The 14,370-nt window shown below is 37.1% G+C and overlaps 2 protein-coding genes across 2 annotated transcripts; both read right to left on the bottom strand.

Moving 5' to 3' along the window:
* Positions 1–1,796: 1,796 nt before the first annotated feature.
* On the bottom strand, positions 1,797–5,652 carry vtna (vitronectin a). Its single transcript, XM_048161755.1, has 8 exons — positions 5,494–5,652; positions 5,298–5,417; positions 4,810–5,205; positions 4,034–4,173; positions 3,710–3,866; positions 3,469–3,621; positions 2,904–3,386; positions 1,797–2,799 (listed from the first exon to the last, which is right to left on the bottom strand). The coding sequence occupies exons 1-8, from the start codon at positions 5,546–5,548 to the stop codon at positions 2,678–2,680; spliced, it is 1,626 nt and encodes a 541-aa protein (XP_048017712.1). The 5' UTR covers positions 5,549–5,652; the 3' UTR covers positions 1,797–2,677.
* Positions 5,653–9,830: 4,178 nt separating this feature from the next.
* LOC125249713 lies at positions 9,831–13,184 on the bottom strand. Its single transcript, XM_048162055.1, has 6 exons — positions 13,049–13,184; positions 12,697–12,857; positions 12,200–12,485; positions 11,652–11,942; positions 11,406–11,461; positions 9,831–11,156 (listed from the first exon to the last, which is right to left on the bottom strand). Exons 1-6 carry the CDS (start codon positions 13,176–13,178, stop codon positions 10,407–10,409), a joined length of 1,674 nt encoding a protein of 557 aa, XP_048018012.1. The 5' UTR covers positions 13,179–13,184; the 3' UTR covers positions 9,831–10,406.
* Between the last annotated feature and the right edge of the window lie 1,186 nt (positions 13,185–14,370).

Here is a 14,370-nt window from a genome sequence, read left to right as displayed (position 1 = left end):
GACGATTCTTGATGAATCAAAAAAACAAAAAGTTAGCTATGAATATTAGCCTAGAAAATGCTGCCCTACCAAAATTTGTGATTGCCCCCCCAGTCCAGCAAGCCTAGTACCGGGCCTGTCGGGATACATTCTCACGAGACTCTCCTGCTTCAGAGCAGTCATGGTTAATGATTTGCTAAAGCCTGCCGGCACGTTGACATGATTGGTTACAAGGCAGCAGAGGTGGGTAGTAACGAAGTACATTTACTTCGTTACATTTACTTGAGTAGTTTTTTGGAAAATTTGTACTTTTTAGAGTAGATTTAAATGTGGGTACTTTTACTTTAACTTGAGTAAATTTGTAATGAAAAATCTGTACTTTTACTTCGCTACAATGGGCAACGTTCATCTCGTTACTTTATTTTAATTCAATACTGTACATGTTAAGAAATGCGTAGTTTATTCCATGCGCGCTGTCTCTTTTTTCATGAACGATGCCCCATTCACAAATGAATCACTCTTTTGAGTCGATTCTGTTCAAAGACTTGATCAAACAAGTTGGTAAAGCTGTCTAAATTGATTCGCGAATCAGTTTGAATGATTTGTTCAGTTCCTGCACGCGCTGAATCGTTTGAAGCGGTTTCTCACTCGGAGCGGAAGAAGTGGCAGTGGACCTACAGTCAATTAAAAGCAAATCTGCAAATGCATACAGTTGTTTGCCAGCGATGAAGATCTTTATTAGTTGAGCTGCGTATGCTGTCTGTGAACAATTCCACAGGTAACGTTAGGCCTATTGATTTCATTTGATTTTACTTCATGATACAGCCGAGCCAATAGCCGACATTTTACAACCAAACAGATTATTACGTCACTATAACAAAAGTATGTAGTATTTCTTTACCGTTTTTATGGGCATATATCTTAATTTATACATTAATTTATACATATACTATTGCGCAATGGCGGCGCCAGCGACCTGTTCGTCTTGAAAATGAACGCTTTGCGTTGACACAGTTAAGCAGTTTACACGCGCCTGCTGAAATATACATTTGATTACATTTTGGAGAACAGACCGAAGAAGATCCGTCAATGTGTATTTGATCATTGTTTGTGTCAAGTTCAGATATGAGCGCGAGCACATGTAAAGAGTTTTCTCTCTTCTTTAAAATGTAACGTTAGCTGTGTACGTTATTAATATAGTAACGATACATTCGGGTTACAGATGCTAGAAATAATGCTTGTCTCTTCTATGTTTGTTTGTTGCAAAGATATCTAATTATGAAAATAAATTAAATATCTATTTAAATAATAAACATTAAATAATAACATGCTATTGTGTGTGTGTGTGTGTGTGTGTGTGTGTATATATATATAATAAAAGTAACTAGTAACAAGCTACTTGAGTAAGATTTTTATTGGATACTTTTTTACTCTTACTCAAGTAACTATTAGGATTATTACTTTCACTTTTACTTTGAGTAAATATTTCTATAAGTACTTGTACTTTTACTTGAGTACAGTTTTTGGATACTCTACCCACCTCTGCAAGGCAGTTTGTGACATCAGAAACACCAGCGATTTCAAACCGTGGGTTTGAGTTTAATTTTTTTCACTGCAGTTTTAAATAGAAAATACTCAGCAATGGTGTTGACTTATGAATTTGTACATGGTTTGTCTTAAAGAATATTAAAAACACCACATAGACATATAAACAACATTAAAAACTTGATTTTCACCACAGGGCAGGGGGGACTTTAAAAAATCGTACAGACCCCAAACATTTTGCAATTATGCATGAAATAACTTCCATTACAATATAGAAAAAATATAATATATATATATAATATAATTAAACTCCTAAAAATAATACATCCTGGTGTATTTGCATGTCTTGGTTTTTGGCATCTTTTTCTCTATGCGAAATACATAAGAGGTAGTCATTACATGCATCACTATAGCGCAGTTGTTCTTGGCAGCATGACAGTGATTACTAGTAATATGGGGTCATGTAGATAAATTAAATTGCTTGATATTGACAGTAGCCTCAGTCTTTGGATAGAGCAAGAAACCACAATAAACTGATGAAATGTGCCAAAACACTTACTGGAAATTTAAATGACATTGGTTGTTGGCAGCAAAAATGACAAAAAACACCATTTTAAAGAAGCTTAAACCTTTTTTAAAGAGATATCTATTCATATTTTTCGAGAGGACTTTCAAAGTCACAGCCTAATAAGATGATGTATACATTACATACAAATAATGACTTAATATTTTTAGATCAAAAAAGGATTGCACAACTGTTCCTCACTAAAAGCTGTGAAGCGCATGGCAACTTTAGCCTTTTGTAAGCATCTGTATATTCCTCTCATGCAACTGCTATTATTCTCACCGCAAATCTGAGTATAATTATGATTATATTCATATATCTGTTTATTTGAAATGTTGTTTTAGACTAAAAACTGCATGGTGTCCATTGAGCTTAATCAATCACCAAAACAATCAGAAATACAGATTAGATTAGTCAATAAGGAGGGCGACTTGTAGAACATTTTGAATGATATCATTCCATTTGTGTGGAAATCTGTGGAGAGATTCTATAAGGCCATAATACTGATCACCTTTAATTTTGACCATACAAATGCAGCTTATTTTTGTGTGATAAATACTATTAAATGGCAGTCATTTGCAGTTGGACTCATCTCTTTTCTGCTCCTGGCGTGTCTTTGCAGCCAAGCCAGTATTTTCCAATAGGTCTTGGATATGGAGGGTTTGCATACTCAACCCGTTTTGTTCGGAGATTCACTCTGTAGTACATATCTGTAAAGAAAAAGTTTGACAATATAATATAATATAATATAATATAATATAATATAATATATATACTGTGGGCTAATATAATATTCTCATTTCAATTTCAGTACCTCCTTTGAAGAAGTAGACACTCTGTAAGGGCTGACTCCTGCTCAGCATGTCATAGACAATGTCTTCCGAAGGTTTGTATCTGTAGTCATAATCATAGTCATTTTGTCTATGATAATAGTCTCTGCGTCTGTCCTGATCTCGGTGTCTGTCCTGATCTCGCCACCTGTCCTGCCCAAACCTCTGAGCAAACTCCTGTCCAATTCTGATGCCCCTTTCAGCCATAGTCTCCCAGTATGGGGACCTATTCTGCCTGCGCCTGGAGTCCCACTGCTGACCCCACTGCTGACCCCACTGCTGACCCCACTGCTGCCCATAGCGTTGGCCCCACTGCTGGTCCCAATCCTGCCGATTTCTGTCCTGACGCCTTCTGTTGGGCCATCTCGGAGTGATGTAGAGTCTGCCAGCTAGCACAGCATCCACAGGAGATTTGATGCCAATCCAGTCTTTATTAATGAAGTGATGGCCACCATGATGACTTTGGGCTGGAAAAAAGCAATTTAAATTTGTGTTTTGTAAGCTTTCCCAGGTGCATAATATTGATATCTTGCTCTAAAAATGTATTACCTCCACCAAAGAGCTGGTTGAAGTGCTCAACCCATCGGTCATAGTAAATATTAGTGTATCTGCTGAAGAGTGCCGAGGGAGATCTCAGTGACATCTGAATGCACTCCTCATGGGATGGCTGGTGCTTGAACTCATAATGGTAATACTGGTCTCCTAGATAGAAGAAACATATTCTTTGTTTAGTAAAGATTAATGAATATGAAAGTAAAATCTAAAGCTAAATTCAATGTGAAGGCCTGACCTTTAAAAAAATAAACTCTCTCTTTGCCATGATGGCTGTGAGCAGGAATGGCAAAGGCAGCATCAAGATGGTCTGGTATCTTCTCAAATCCCACTGATATGTCCCGTGGGAAGTCTTCATCTAGTACTCCATCATCAAACCTCCAGTATTTTTTACCCTGGGAATAGTATAATAAAATACTGTATTTTGCAATCTAGCAGTGAAACATTAAATAACTTTGATTAAATAAATTTGAATAAATTGTGACAATTTACTTTATTGTAAATAAGTACTTGAAATTGTAAATGGTCCAATTAGCAGATTTAAATGTGAGATCATTCATACTTTGAAAATGTATGTCTTTCCTTGGCAGTTTATGCGAGTGAAGGCAGCATCTATCGGACCTTTTATTCCCCAGATGTCTTCAATGAGCTTTGGGTACCCCGGTAATACTGATCTCTCATCAAGCTCAAAAAAATATTCTCCTGGTGACATATCAAATGTTCAATTAGAAAAAAAAGTATGGAAAAGGGAATAAATAAATATAATAAGATGAACAAATATTGAACCATCATAAGAGTATAATTTCAGTAATTCTGCAGAATGTTTTATTTTTTGTTTCATTATCTTATTGTTTTAACTTTTGTCTTTTATTTTCCTTTTACCTATTTTTATTTTTCCATATATATATATATATATATATATATATATATATATATATATATATATATATATATATATATATATATATTTATTTATTTTTATTTTTTTTATTTTTTATTTTTTAATCTACCTGTAATAAATATAATTGTATGTACATTTTTATATTATTGTTGTCACGGTAGGGAAGAAACAAACACAACTACGTTAAGCTACGATGATACCAGACAATGAAACAGGAAACTGGGGGCTTAAATACACAGAGGATGATTGAGTAAAACAGAACAGATGTAAAGCTAATTAATAACCAAGGAAACTAACTAAGAACTAAGGAAGGTAAAACAGGAACAGAACACAGAAAATGAAACTAAAACTGACTACGTGTTGCAACTGTAAAAAAAAATGTAAGTAATTTTGTATACTGCTTACGTTTTCATTCATCTATGCTGTGAGGCACTTACCTCTGAATGCATATAAAGTGCCGTTTTTGAGCTGCATGAAGGAGTCAAAGGGTCTGCCACTGCAGACCTCAGCATCAGGGTCTTTGGCTTTTGTTGGTGTGGGATCAGCAGCTGAGGTTGTGCGTTCAGTTGTGGTTGGGTTCTTGATGGTGGAGGGTAATGGAGAGTAATGTGTAGTTGGAGTGGCAGCAGTGGCAATCACTGGTGTTGGGTCATCATTTAACGTTGAATCCAAGACTTGAGAAGCTGGTATTAACAGGCTGAATACTTCAGCAAAGGTTGTTGGAGAAGGGGTCAAAATTTTTTGCTGTGATCTGGATCTGATTGGTACTTCTGTGCTATTTGTTTCCTCCTCATAATCATCCTCAGGGTAAGAAGGAAAGGTGTCTCCACGGGCTGCAACAAGAATAGTTTCTCATGCATCTGTTTTGGTCATTGCATTTCACATGGTTATGAAATGGTTTATGAAATCATACTGGTAAACTTACTCCTAATACGACATAGGGACTCATAGTCTTTGCAACAGCTTTTGTAGTACGTGCACATAGAGTCACACTGGCAGCTCTTGGTGGCGTCAAACCCATTTTCACAGCGCTCAATACACGACTCTGATAGAAAGAGCAAATTTCCAATATAACACAGAAAATGTATATCATAGGGTTATAAAAAAGTAAGTGTTCTTACCTTGTTCAGCCGCATATGTGAAAAAAAGCAGTCCTAGCAGCAGAAAAAGCCTCATCCTGGTGACTAGTGAATGTGACTAAAGAGACAGAACAGGACAGAAGAGAAATCAGTGGATCAATAGATTCAGAGGTCACTCACCCACTTTTACTTTATGTAACATTTCATTTAACTTGATTAATATTAACATTAATAATTCCGGTCAAAGCAAATGACTTTGAATGTTTTGTTGTTGTTGTGGATTACACTATTTTGAGTGATCAATTTAAAGGTATTGGAAAACAATAATGCTTGTTTACAACTTTCAAAATGTAGTCTTTAGACTAATGTGGGAATGCATTATTTGGGACAAATAACCCTGTTGACCTCTGTGAAAAGTTAATGATTAATTAACTGAAGTCTACACAGACTTCACCTTGCACAACTGCTAACAAACATTTGCTGTTCTAACAAGTCAATTCTAGGAATTTCACACTGGTGATTTGTAAACACTAGTTTAGCATTCATATTTGCATATTTATAGTTTATTTGTTACTTCTGAACAGGTAAAATAATACTGATTGGCAGAGCTGGGTATTAACGGATTACATGTAATCTGGATTACGTAATCAAATTCCAAAAATCAAGTACTTGTAATTAGAGTAAACTAGAGTAAAATACTCATAATCAGACTACAGTTACTTTTTTATGGATTACATTATTACATATTATTTAGTAAGTTGTTCACAATTCATTGATTCTCCTAATTTTTCATTTTTTTAAAGGTGCACTCGAATGAAAAGTTGAATTTATCTTGGCATAGTTAAATAACAAGAGTTCAGTACATGGAAATAACATACAGTGAGTCTCAAACTCCATTGTTTCCTCCTTCTTATATAAATCTCATTTGTTTAAAAGACCTCCGAAGAACAGGCGAATCTCAACATAACACCGACTGTTACGTAACAGTCGGGGTGTACGCCCCCAATATTTGCATATGCCAGCTCATGTTCCCAACATTATGAAAGGCATTAGACAAGGGCAGCCAGTATTAACGTCTGGATATGCACAACCAAATCATCAGACTAGGTAAGCAAGCAAGAACAATAGCGAAAAATGGCAGATGGAGCAATAATAACTGACATGATCCATGATTACATGATATTTTTTGTGATATTTGTAAATTGTCTTTCTAAATGTTTCGTTAGCATGTTGCTTATGTACTGTTAAATGTGGTTAAAGTTACCATAGGTTATTACTGTATTCACGAAGACAAGAGAGCCGTCATTATTTTCATTATTAAACACTTGCAGTCTGTATAATGCATAAACACAACTTCATTCTTTATAAATCTCTCCAACAGAGTAGTATTAGCCGTTAGCCACGGAGCACAGCCTCAAATTCATTCAGAATCAAATGTAAACAATATAACAGTATACAATACTCACATAATCCGACGCATGCATGACGAACACTTTGTAAAGATCCATTTGAGGGTTATATTAGCTGTGTAAACTTTGTTTATGCTGTTCAAGGCAAGCGCGAGCTCCGTGGGCGTGGAGCACGAGAATTAAAGGGCCAGTAGCCCTGAATCGGCTCATTTATAATGATGCCCCAAAATAGGCAGTTAAAAAAATGAATTAAAAAAAATCTATGGGGTATTTTGAGCTGAAACTTCACAGACACATTCAGGGGACACCTTAGACTTATATTACATCTTTTTAAAAAAAGTTCTAGGGCACCTTTAACGTTTATATTTCTTCATAATAAACCTGATATTGGTTTCAGAATTAGGTGTGGCAAAATGGCTTGATAGGGCCAACTAAAATATTTCAATTAAGCGTCCTTCGTGCTACGTTTCACATACGAGTATGAAATTTGGTAGACGTGTGTAACAGCCCAATACCTACAAAAAAAGTCCCTTGGTGCAAAATCTGAAAGCCCAAAAGGAAGTGAGATATTTTGAATTTTCTCTGCAAAATATTTCTAGGTTTTGAAATTTCCAGATGTTGTATTTTAACAAACTCCTCCCAGAGCTTTAATCAGATCTACATCATATTTGGTGTATCTAATCTAAAGCCCTTTGTGACGTTAAACTGCGAAGATCTAGAGTTTTTGCTGAAGGGCGTGTCCGTGGCGGCCTGACAAAGTTTGATGTTTCGCCATGAAACAGGAAGTTGTTGTAACTCGGGTATACAATGTCCGATCTGCTTCAAACGTCACATGCTTTATTACAGTGCTGGCCTGAAGACATATATATGCCAATATTCAGTTAGTCATACCGCCACCTGCTGGCAACAGGAAACGGCATGCTTTACACTGTAATTCACTCCCAGAAACACATTTGTATATGCCATGAAGTACCAAACATACGGACGTGTGGCACATCAAAATGACTTTTCTATATTTCTCCTGTATTCATTCGCTTACATGCATGTCACCCACTATTCACTGTTTTCCTAAGGCCACCGGGTGGCCGTGGCCCCGGGTGCGAGGGCGCCTTTCATCGCTGCTTGCAGCCTTAATCTATTTTGTTTTTATGTTGTTACTAATGTGGACTGAATGTTTTAGCATGTTGTTGTGCAGTTTCTAAGGTGTTTTATGTGGTTTCTGGTGTGCTCTGACTGCGTTTACCATGCTATAAGAGTTATGTCAATGTATGCGAGTACTGTTTTAAGACAGACTTGAAAAAAATATATTATTCTGTCCTGTAAGGCCTGGCCAGATCATATACAGTGTAAGTGATGTTTTATCTACAACTATTAACATAAGACAAAACAAGACAATAAAAATGTAGGGTTTACTGCTGAGTGGTTTGCAGTTGTAACTCTGTAGCTTTGATTTGAATCTCTATCTTACTACCATTCTTTGTCGTTTAAACTGCTAAATATAACTTAATCATCACCATATATCGGACATTATCTATTACTATAATCTGACACTAGCATTTAATCTAGATCGCTATAGCTTTCACAAAGCATTAGCATTTGTCTGTCTCTTTGCTATCTTGCACTCCATCTTTTATGAGTACTACGTAAGGTGAAGCTGGTATTTATGTTTGTGGAGTTGTTTAATCAGATCTTGAGAGATTTAATGTCTTTTATCTTCAGTTCATCTAAGGCTGTGGATGAAGAAAGTTGTAGTTTGTGTTTTTATTTCTCTTTCTTTCAGTGCTTGTTCACAGCAGGTGTTTGAATGATTGAAAGAATGGTTCAGGAACATCATACTAACGTTTAAATAACATTCTACTAACATTAAGGAAACTGGACAATTTATGTTCTTGGAATGTTACAAATCAACGTTCCTAGAATATTGAATTTTACATCAAAATTAAGTTGAAAGAACGTTTGAGGAACATTATACCTTATAAAAACTCAGAAATTAAATTTCTGCCATTAATTACTCACCCTCATGTCATTCCAAACCTGTAAGACTTGTTTGAAAGACCCAACAAATCACACGTTTCTCTTTTAACCCATAACCTGGCCACACTCATTTTTGGAAAAGACGCATTGGCATGATTCACACTCAGAGGGAAATCTGGACCAGCTGGACTCTCCTATTCATGATCACTGTTTTTGATTTCCCTACATGTCAAGAGGATAATCAAGTGAACAAATATTAATGTTAAATATAAATGAATTCAAATATTGTTATGCATTATTATACACTAATCATTGGCTGGGTATTTTTGTACTCACAACTAATTTAGAAATTGATTGCTGTGGTTCTATGAAAAAGACTGCAGAGTGGTTCGTCAAGACTTTTAATGGTTTCGTTTATTCGCTGTACCTAGTTCATCAGAGACACTGAGATAAAGCAGCATCAAAATACTGCAGTGTCTGAAGTGCGATCGCTCGTTTGAGTCGTAGTCAAACAAAAGTGACCTTCCACTTGAAAATGGTGACATGCTGATTCAACCATTATTTGCAGGCTTGACTTGAGTTCACTTTTTATTGTACACAAAGAATTTATTTTTGTAATGAACACAACAAGTGTGTGTTTTAAAACACATCTGATCTAATGACCTATATTGTAATAAAAGTGCATTTCCACTGTTTACTTACAAGACATTATTGTCATTCTGAATGTTTTTAATAAACAGCTTTTTAATATATTAATAGTGTCTCTTGTAGTGTACTGGTAATAAATTACTAATGAGCTGATACTGGAAATGTTCTGGAAACCTGTTAATATGAAAATATAAAAATATTTTTTAATTAAATTAATTAAATTTAAATTAAATTAATTAATTTAATTAATAAATTAAATTTTAAAATATTTTCCAGCTGTACTTAAATTATAACCATAAACATGTATTTTAAATTACAATTAAATTACACTACAGGTAGTTGAAGTGGTTTCATTTTTATTAAATTTTTATTTAAAAATATTGTTTTCTCCCAGCATTGTCTTCTGCCCCTCTTCATTCCAGCAGGCAGGGGGCGCACTTGTGCTCCGCCTCTTCTTCCCCTAGGGGTCGACCGGCTCTGCTGCCTGTCTTGCTGTTCTCTTGCATATTTGCATTCCATTATCATCTTGTCTATGGGTTAACTGTTTGACTTGAATTTCTCTCTCTGAATCTTCATTCTAGTCCTGCCACAGTGTTGCCTGGTACATAATAACCCTCTTCTCCAACTATCTTTTGAAGCCACTGGCAAAAAAGCCACCAAATGGTCCCATGATGGAGGCAAAGCTGGACAGAGTGATGCTGTGGATCTAGAAGGGTACAGCTTCACTGTGATCCAGCCTGTGATAGTCTGCAGTACAGACGGCTGGCCGTAGTCCCGAAGCTGGAGGAGTGATTCAGACAGCTCACAGTCCACTGTGAAACTGTTGGAGTGGCTGCTGAACTAACTGTAGCACAGTTGTTTTCCAAATACAACAGTGGACAAGGCGGTACTGATGAACCTTTGCTGTGTCTTCTTAAGAGACGACTAGATGAGAAATGTCCAACTGATAATAAAGCCAAATATCCAAGCCATTATGTCATTACAAATAGAGATGGGCATTATAACCCAGATCGTCCCGTCAAAGAAGTCTTGAATGATTGAGAGGGAGTGCATCGCCACAATCAGCAGGGTCACATGAGTCCAGGCGAACATGCAGAACTGCAGCCGATAATGTTTCCTTACCAGGCTCAGAACAAACATGCAAAGCCCTATTAGGTATGAGGTGAAGGAAATTAATTGCTGGTATTTGCTGAACATGTGTATATACTCCTCCATCTGCACCAGAGTGAAGAAATAATCTGCGATTGTTTCACCGTAGAAGAAGTTGTTCACACACAGCAGGAAGTACAAGCTTAGGGTTCTGAACCACGGCATGTGGTAAGAGTAATACACTCGGTGACCAGTTGTGATGATCTGTTCGAAGAACTTGATCTGAACGCACAGCCCACTCATCATCAGCGTCATCGGACTCAGATAAATAGCAATGAAGAAGAAGAAGAAGGAGATCACAGTCAGAGTGAGGATCTTCCCTGAGGATCTCTCCCACCAGTTCGTCCACTGTGAGGAAAAGCCTGAGAGGACTTTGTTAAGAACCCCTGGTGTGCCATCGGCAGGAACAGGAACTTCAGGAACCTCAGAGTCTGATTCGGTCTCATTGTCTGAGGCTCCATCTCTCTGCTGATCCTCTGAGAGCTGATGTTGCAGCACCAATGGAAGGGGTTCAGAATAATCCTCCTAGAAGAAAGACATTTCTTATGATGGTTAGATGGAGATAGACATGTAAAGTTTCATGAATTAAATTCTAAAAGCATGTCTGACGTTTTAAACAATCTCAGGTCAAGTGCTCTAAATTGTGAACAGTACATATAAGAACATACAAATGTAAGACAGGGGAAAAATATTTTACTATATAAATATATTATAAATATACTATACAAATACTTTCCTATAAAGATGTTCAAAGTAAAAATTTTGAAACCTCACCTCAAGTCCATCATCACTTTGTTGAATGCCAATGTCATTGCAGCAGGCATTAATGTCTGTAAAAAGAAAAAAGATATTTAACAAGATTTGTCTAATTCATGCATTAAATATTTGTGCTTTTAGAAATGAATTTGTCAAACTACAGACTATTTTAGTAAATCATAGTACCCTGTGTGTATGAGTAGAAACAGATCTTGTATCAAACATGTGTGTTGGGTTATGTTAGGGTTATAGTAGCAAACTGACCCATTATTGTTGTCTCATTATCTTTCAGCTGGCTTGACATAGGTGCCACAGTGTCCTCTGTTGTATTTTCTAAAGCTTTTGGGATGTCGACTTTACAGTCAGACACGGCAGAGTCTGGAACTTGGGGAATGTCAAATGAGTTGACATTAAAGTCACACATGACACTGTTGAGAGCATGGAGGGCCTCGCCACTCTGTTCAGATGAATCACCATGGATTTCAGGGTGACCAGTAAGTTCCTCTTCAGGACTGAGGACTTCAGGGTCGCTGGTGATCTGCTGAGAAGTCTGACCTAAAGAGGGTAACGACATCAACATAACTATACATAACATCAACATAACTATAACTGTGCCTTGAGGACCCTACATTAAGTTCCACTGAGTTGTGTGTGTGTGTGAATTCTGTAGTAAAATTTTAGTTTTATGAATTATGCTTGTGCTTGTATGTTGTATTGTGACACATTAAGTTACAGACTTTAAAAAAATTAGCTATCAGCTGGGTCACATGAATCCAGCCCAACATGTACTGGAGCTGATAACGTTTCCTTACCAGGCTCAGAAGAAACACGCAGAACCCTACTAGGTATAAGGCGAAGGAAATGAAGTTCTGGTATTAGAGTGAGGATCTCATATGATTCTTTCTCCCACCAGTTTGTCCATTGTGAGGAAAAGCCTGAGAGGACTTTGTTAAGAACCCCTGGTATGTCATCGGCAGGAACAGGAACTTCAGGAACCTCAGAGTCTGATTTGGTCTCATTGTCTGAGGCTCCATCTCTCTGCTGATCCTCTGAGAGTTGATGTTGCAGCACCAATGGAAGGGGTTCAGAATAATCCTCCTAGAAGAAAGACATTTCTTATGATGGTTAGATGGAGATAGACATGTAAAGTTTCATTAATTAAATTCTAAAAGCATGTCTGACAGTTTAAACAATCTGACAGGTCAAGTGCTCTAAAATGTGAACAGTACATATGAGAACATACAAATATAAGATGAGGCAAAAATAATTTACTATATAAATGTTCAAAGTAAAAATTTTGAAACCTCACCTCAAGGCCATCATCTCTTGGATGGAGGGCCTCAGCGCTCCGTTCAGATGAACCAACGAAATCTTGGAAGATGACATCATCATCGATTTCAGGGTGACCAGTAAGTTCCTCTCCAGTAGTGAGGACTTCAGGGTCGCTGTTGATCTGCTGAGAAGTCTGACCTAAAGAGGGTAACAACATCAACATAACTATATGTGCCTTGAGGCCACTACATTAAGATCCACAGTTGTGTGTGAATTCTGTAGTCAAATTTTAGGTTTAAATTCATACTTGTGCAAGTATGCTGTATAGTGAGTGACACATTAAGTTACAGACTTAAAAAAGAGTTACATATCCTAACAAGAACATTTACCATCAGTACTGCTCTCGGGCAGTACATCACTCTGGTCCTCTCTTTCATCTTGACCTGAGTGGGTATTCTTTACTTCTCTCCTTTCTCTCAGAAATAAAGCAGTTAGTCCCAGTAAAGTAAGTAGCACCATCTTGAATGGATGAACTACCGTACCGCTGTACTCTACCGCTGCAAGATGCGCAGAGTGAGAAACACTATACTGAGCAACTAACTGCAAGTGATGCAGATTTAGCCTTGCAAACTCAAGATGTGCAAACTCAAAGTGAGATTCCACCTATAATAATGTAAGATCTGCGAAGTAAGTAACACCAGAATGAGCAATAACTGAAAGTGATGCAGATTGAACAAAGTCAGCTTTTTTATGATGTCGGCGTATTACAGTGACGTCACGTTCCAAATGATGCTCGCAGAGCGTTGGTGAGATCTTACGGGATTGGTCCGTTTTGCTCTGTGGGCGGGGCTTCTGCATATCCGCTTCAGAGCCGACGAGCAGCTCAATAACTTGTAGGTCGTTTTATGAGAAACAGAATAAAACCGATATATTTGGGAAAACATTATACTATCTGTTTGTGTGTGTGTGTGTGTGTGTGTGTGTGTGTGTGTGTAGGTGGGGGGATGGGGAAGCAGATAGTCGCTTACTGTTTTCTACATATTCACATTACAATCTACTACATATTCACACTCCGTGAAACTCCATATATAATAACATTACAGCGATTTTATTATGACCGCAGAGAGCAGCAAGCGTGAAGTTGTCATGGCAACCAGATACATAGCAAGCGGATTACTTAAAGGGTTAGTTCACCCAAAAATGAAAATTCTGTAATTTATTACTCACCCTCATGCCGTTCTACACCCGTAAGACCTTGGTTAATCTTCGGGACACAAATTAAGATATTTTTGTTGAAATTCGATGGCTTCGTGAGGCCTGCATAGGGAGCAATGACATTTCCTCCCTCAAGATCCATAAAGGTACTAAAAACATATTTAAATCAGTTCATGTGCATACAGTGGTTCAATATTAATATTATAAAGCGACGATAATATTTTTGGTGCGCCAAAAACAAAAAACAAAATAACGACTTATATAGTGAGCTTCAGAGCATAAATGAATCAGCGTGTCGAATCTGCTGTTCGGAGCACCAAAGTCACGTGATTTCAGCCGTTTGGCAGTTTGACACCATGTTTGACACGCGATCCGAATTATGATTCGAATTCGATACACTGTTAACGCTCCGATGCTTCATGAAGCAGTGTTTTGAAATCGGCCTTCACTATATAAGTCGTTATTTTGTTTTTTTGGCGCACCAAAAGTATTCTTG

This window comes from Megalobrama amblycephala, linkage group LG16 (genome assembly GCF_018812025.1).
Source record: "Megalobrama amblycephala isolate DHTTF-2021 linkage group LG16, ASM1881202v1, whole genome shotgun sequence".
In the NCBI taxonomy this organism is placed as follows: Eukaryota; Metazoa; Chordata; class Actinopteri; order Cypriniformes; family Xenocyprididae; genus Megalobrama; species Megalobrama amblycephala.
This window is presented reverse-complemented; position numbering and strand designations above follow the sequence as displayed.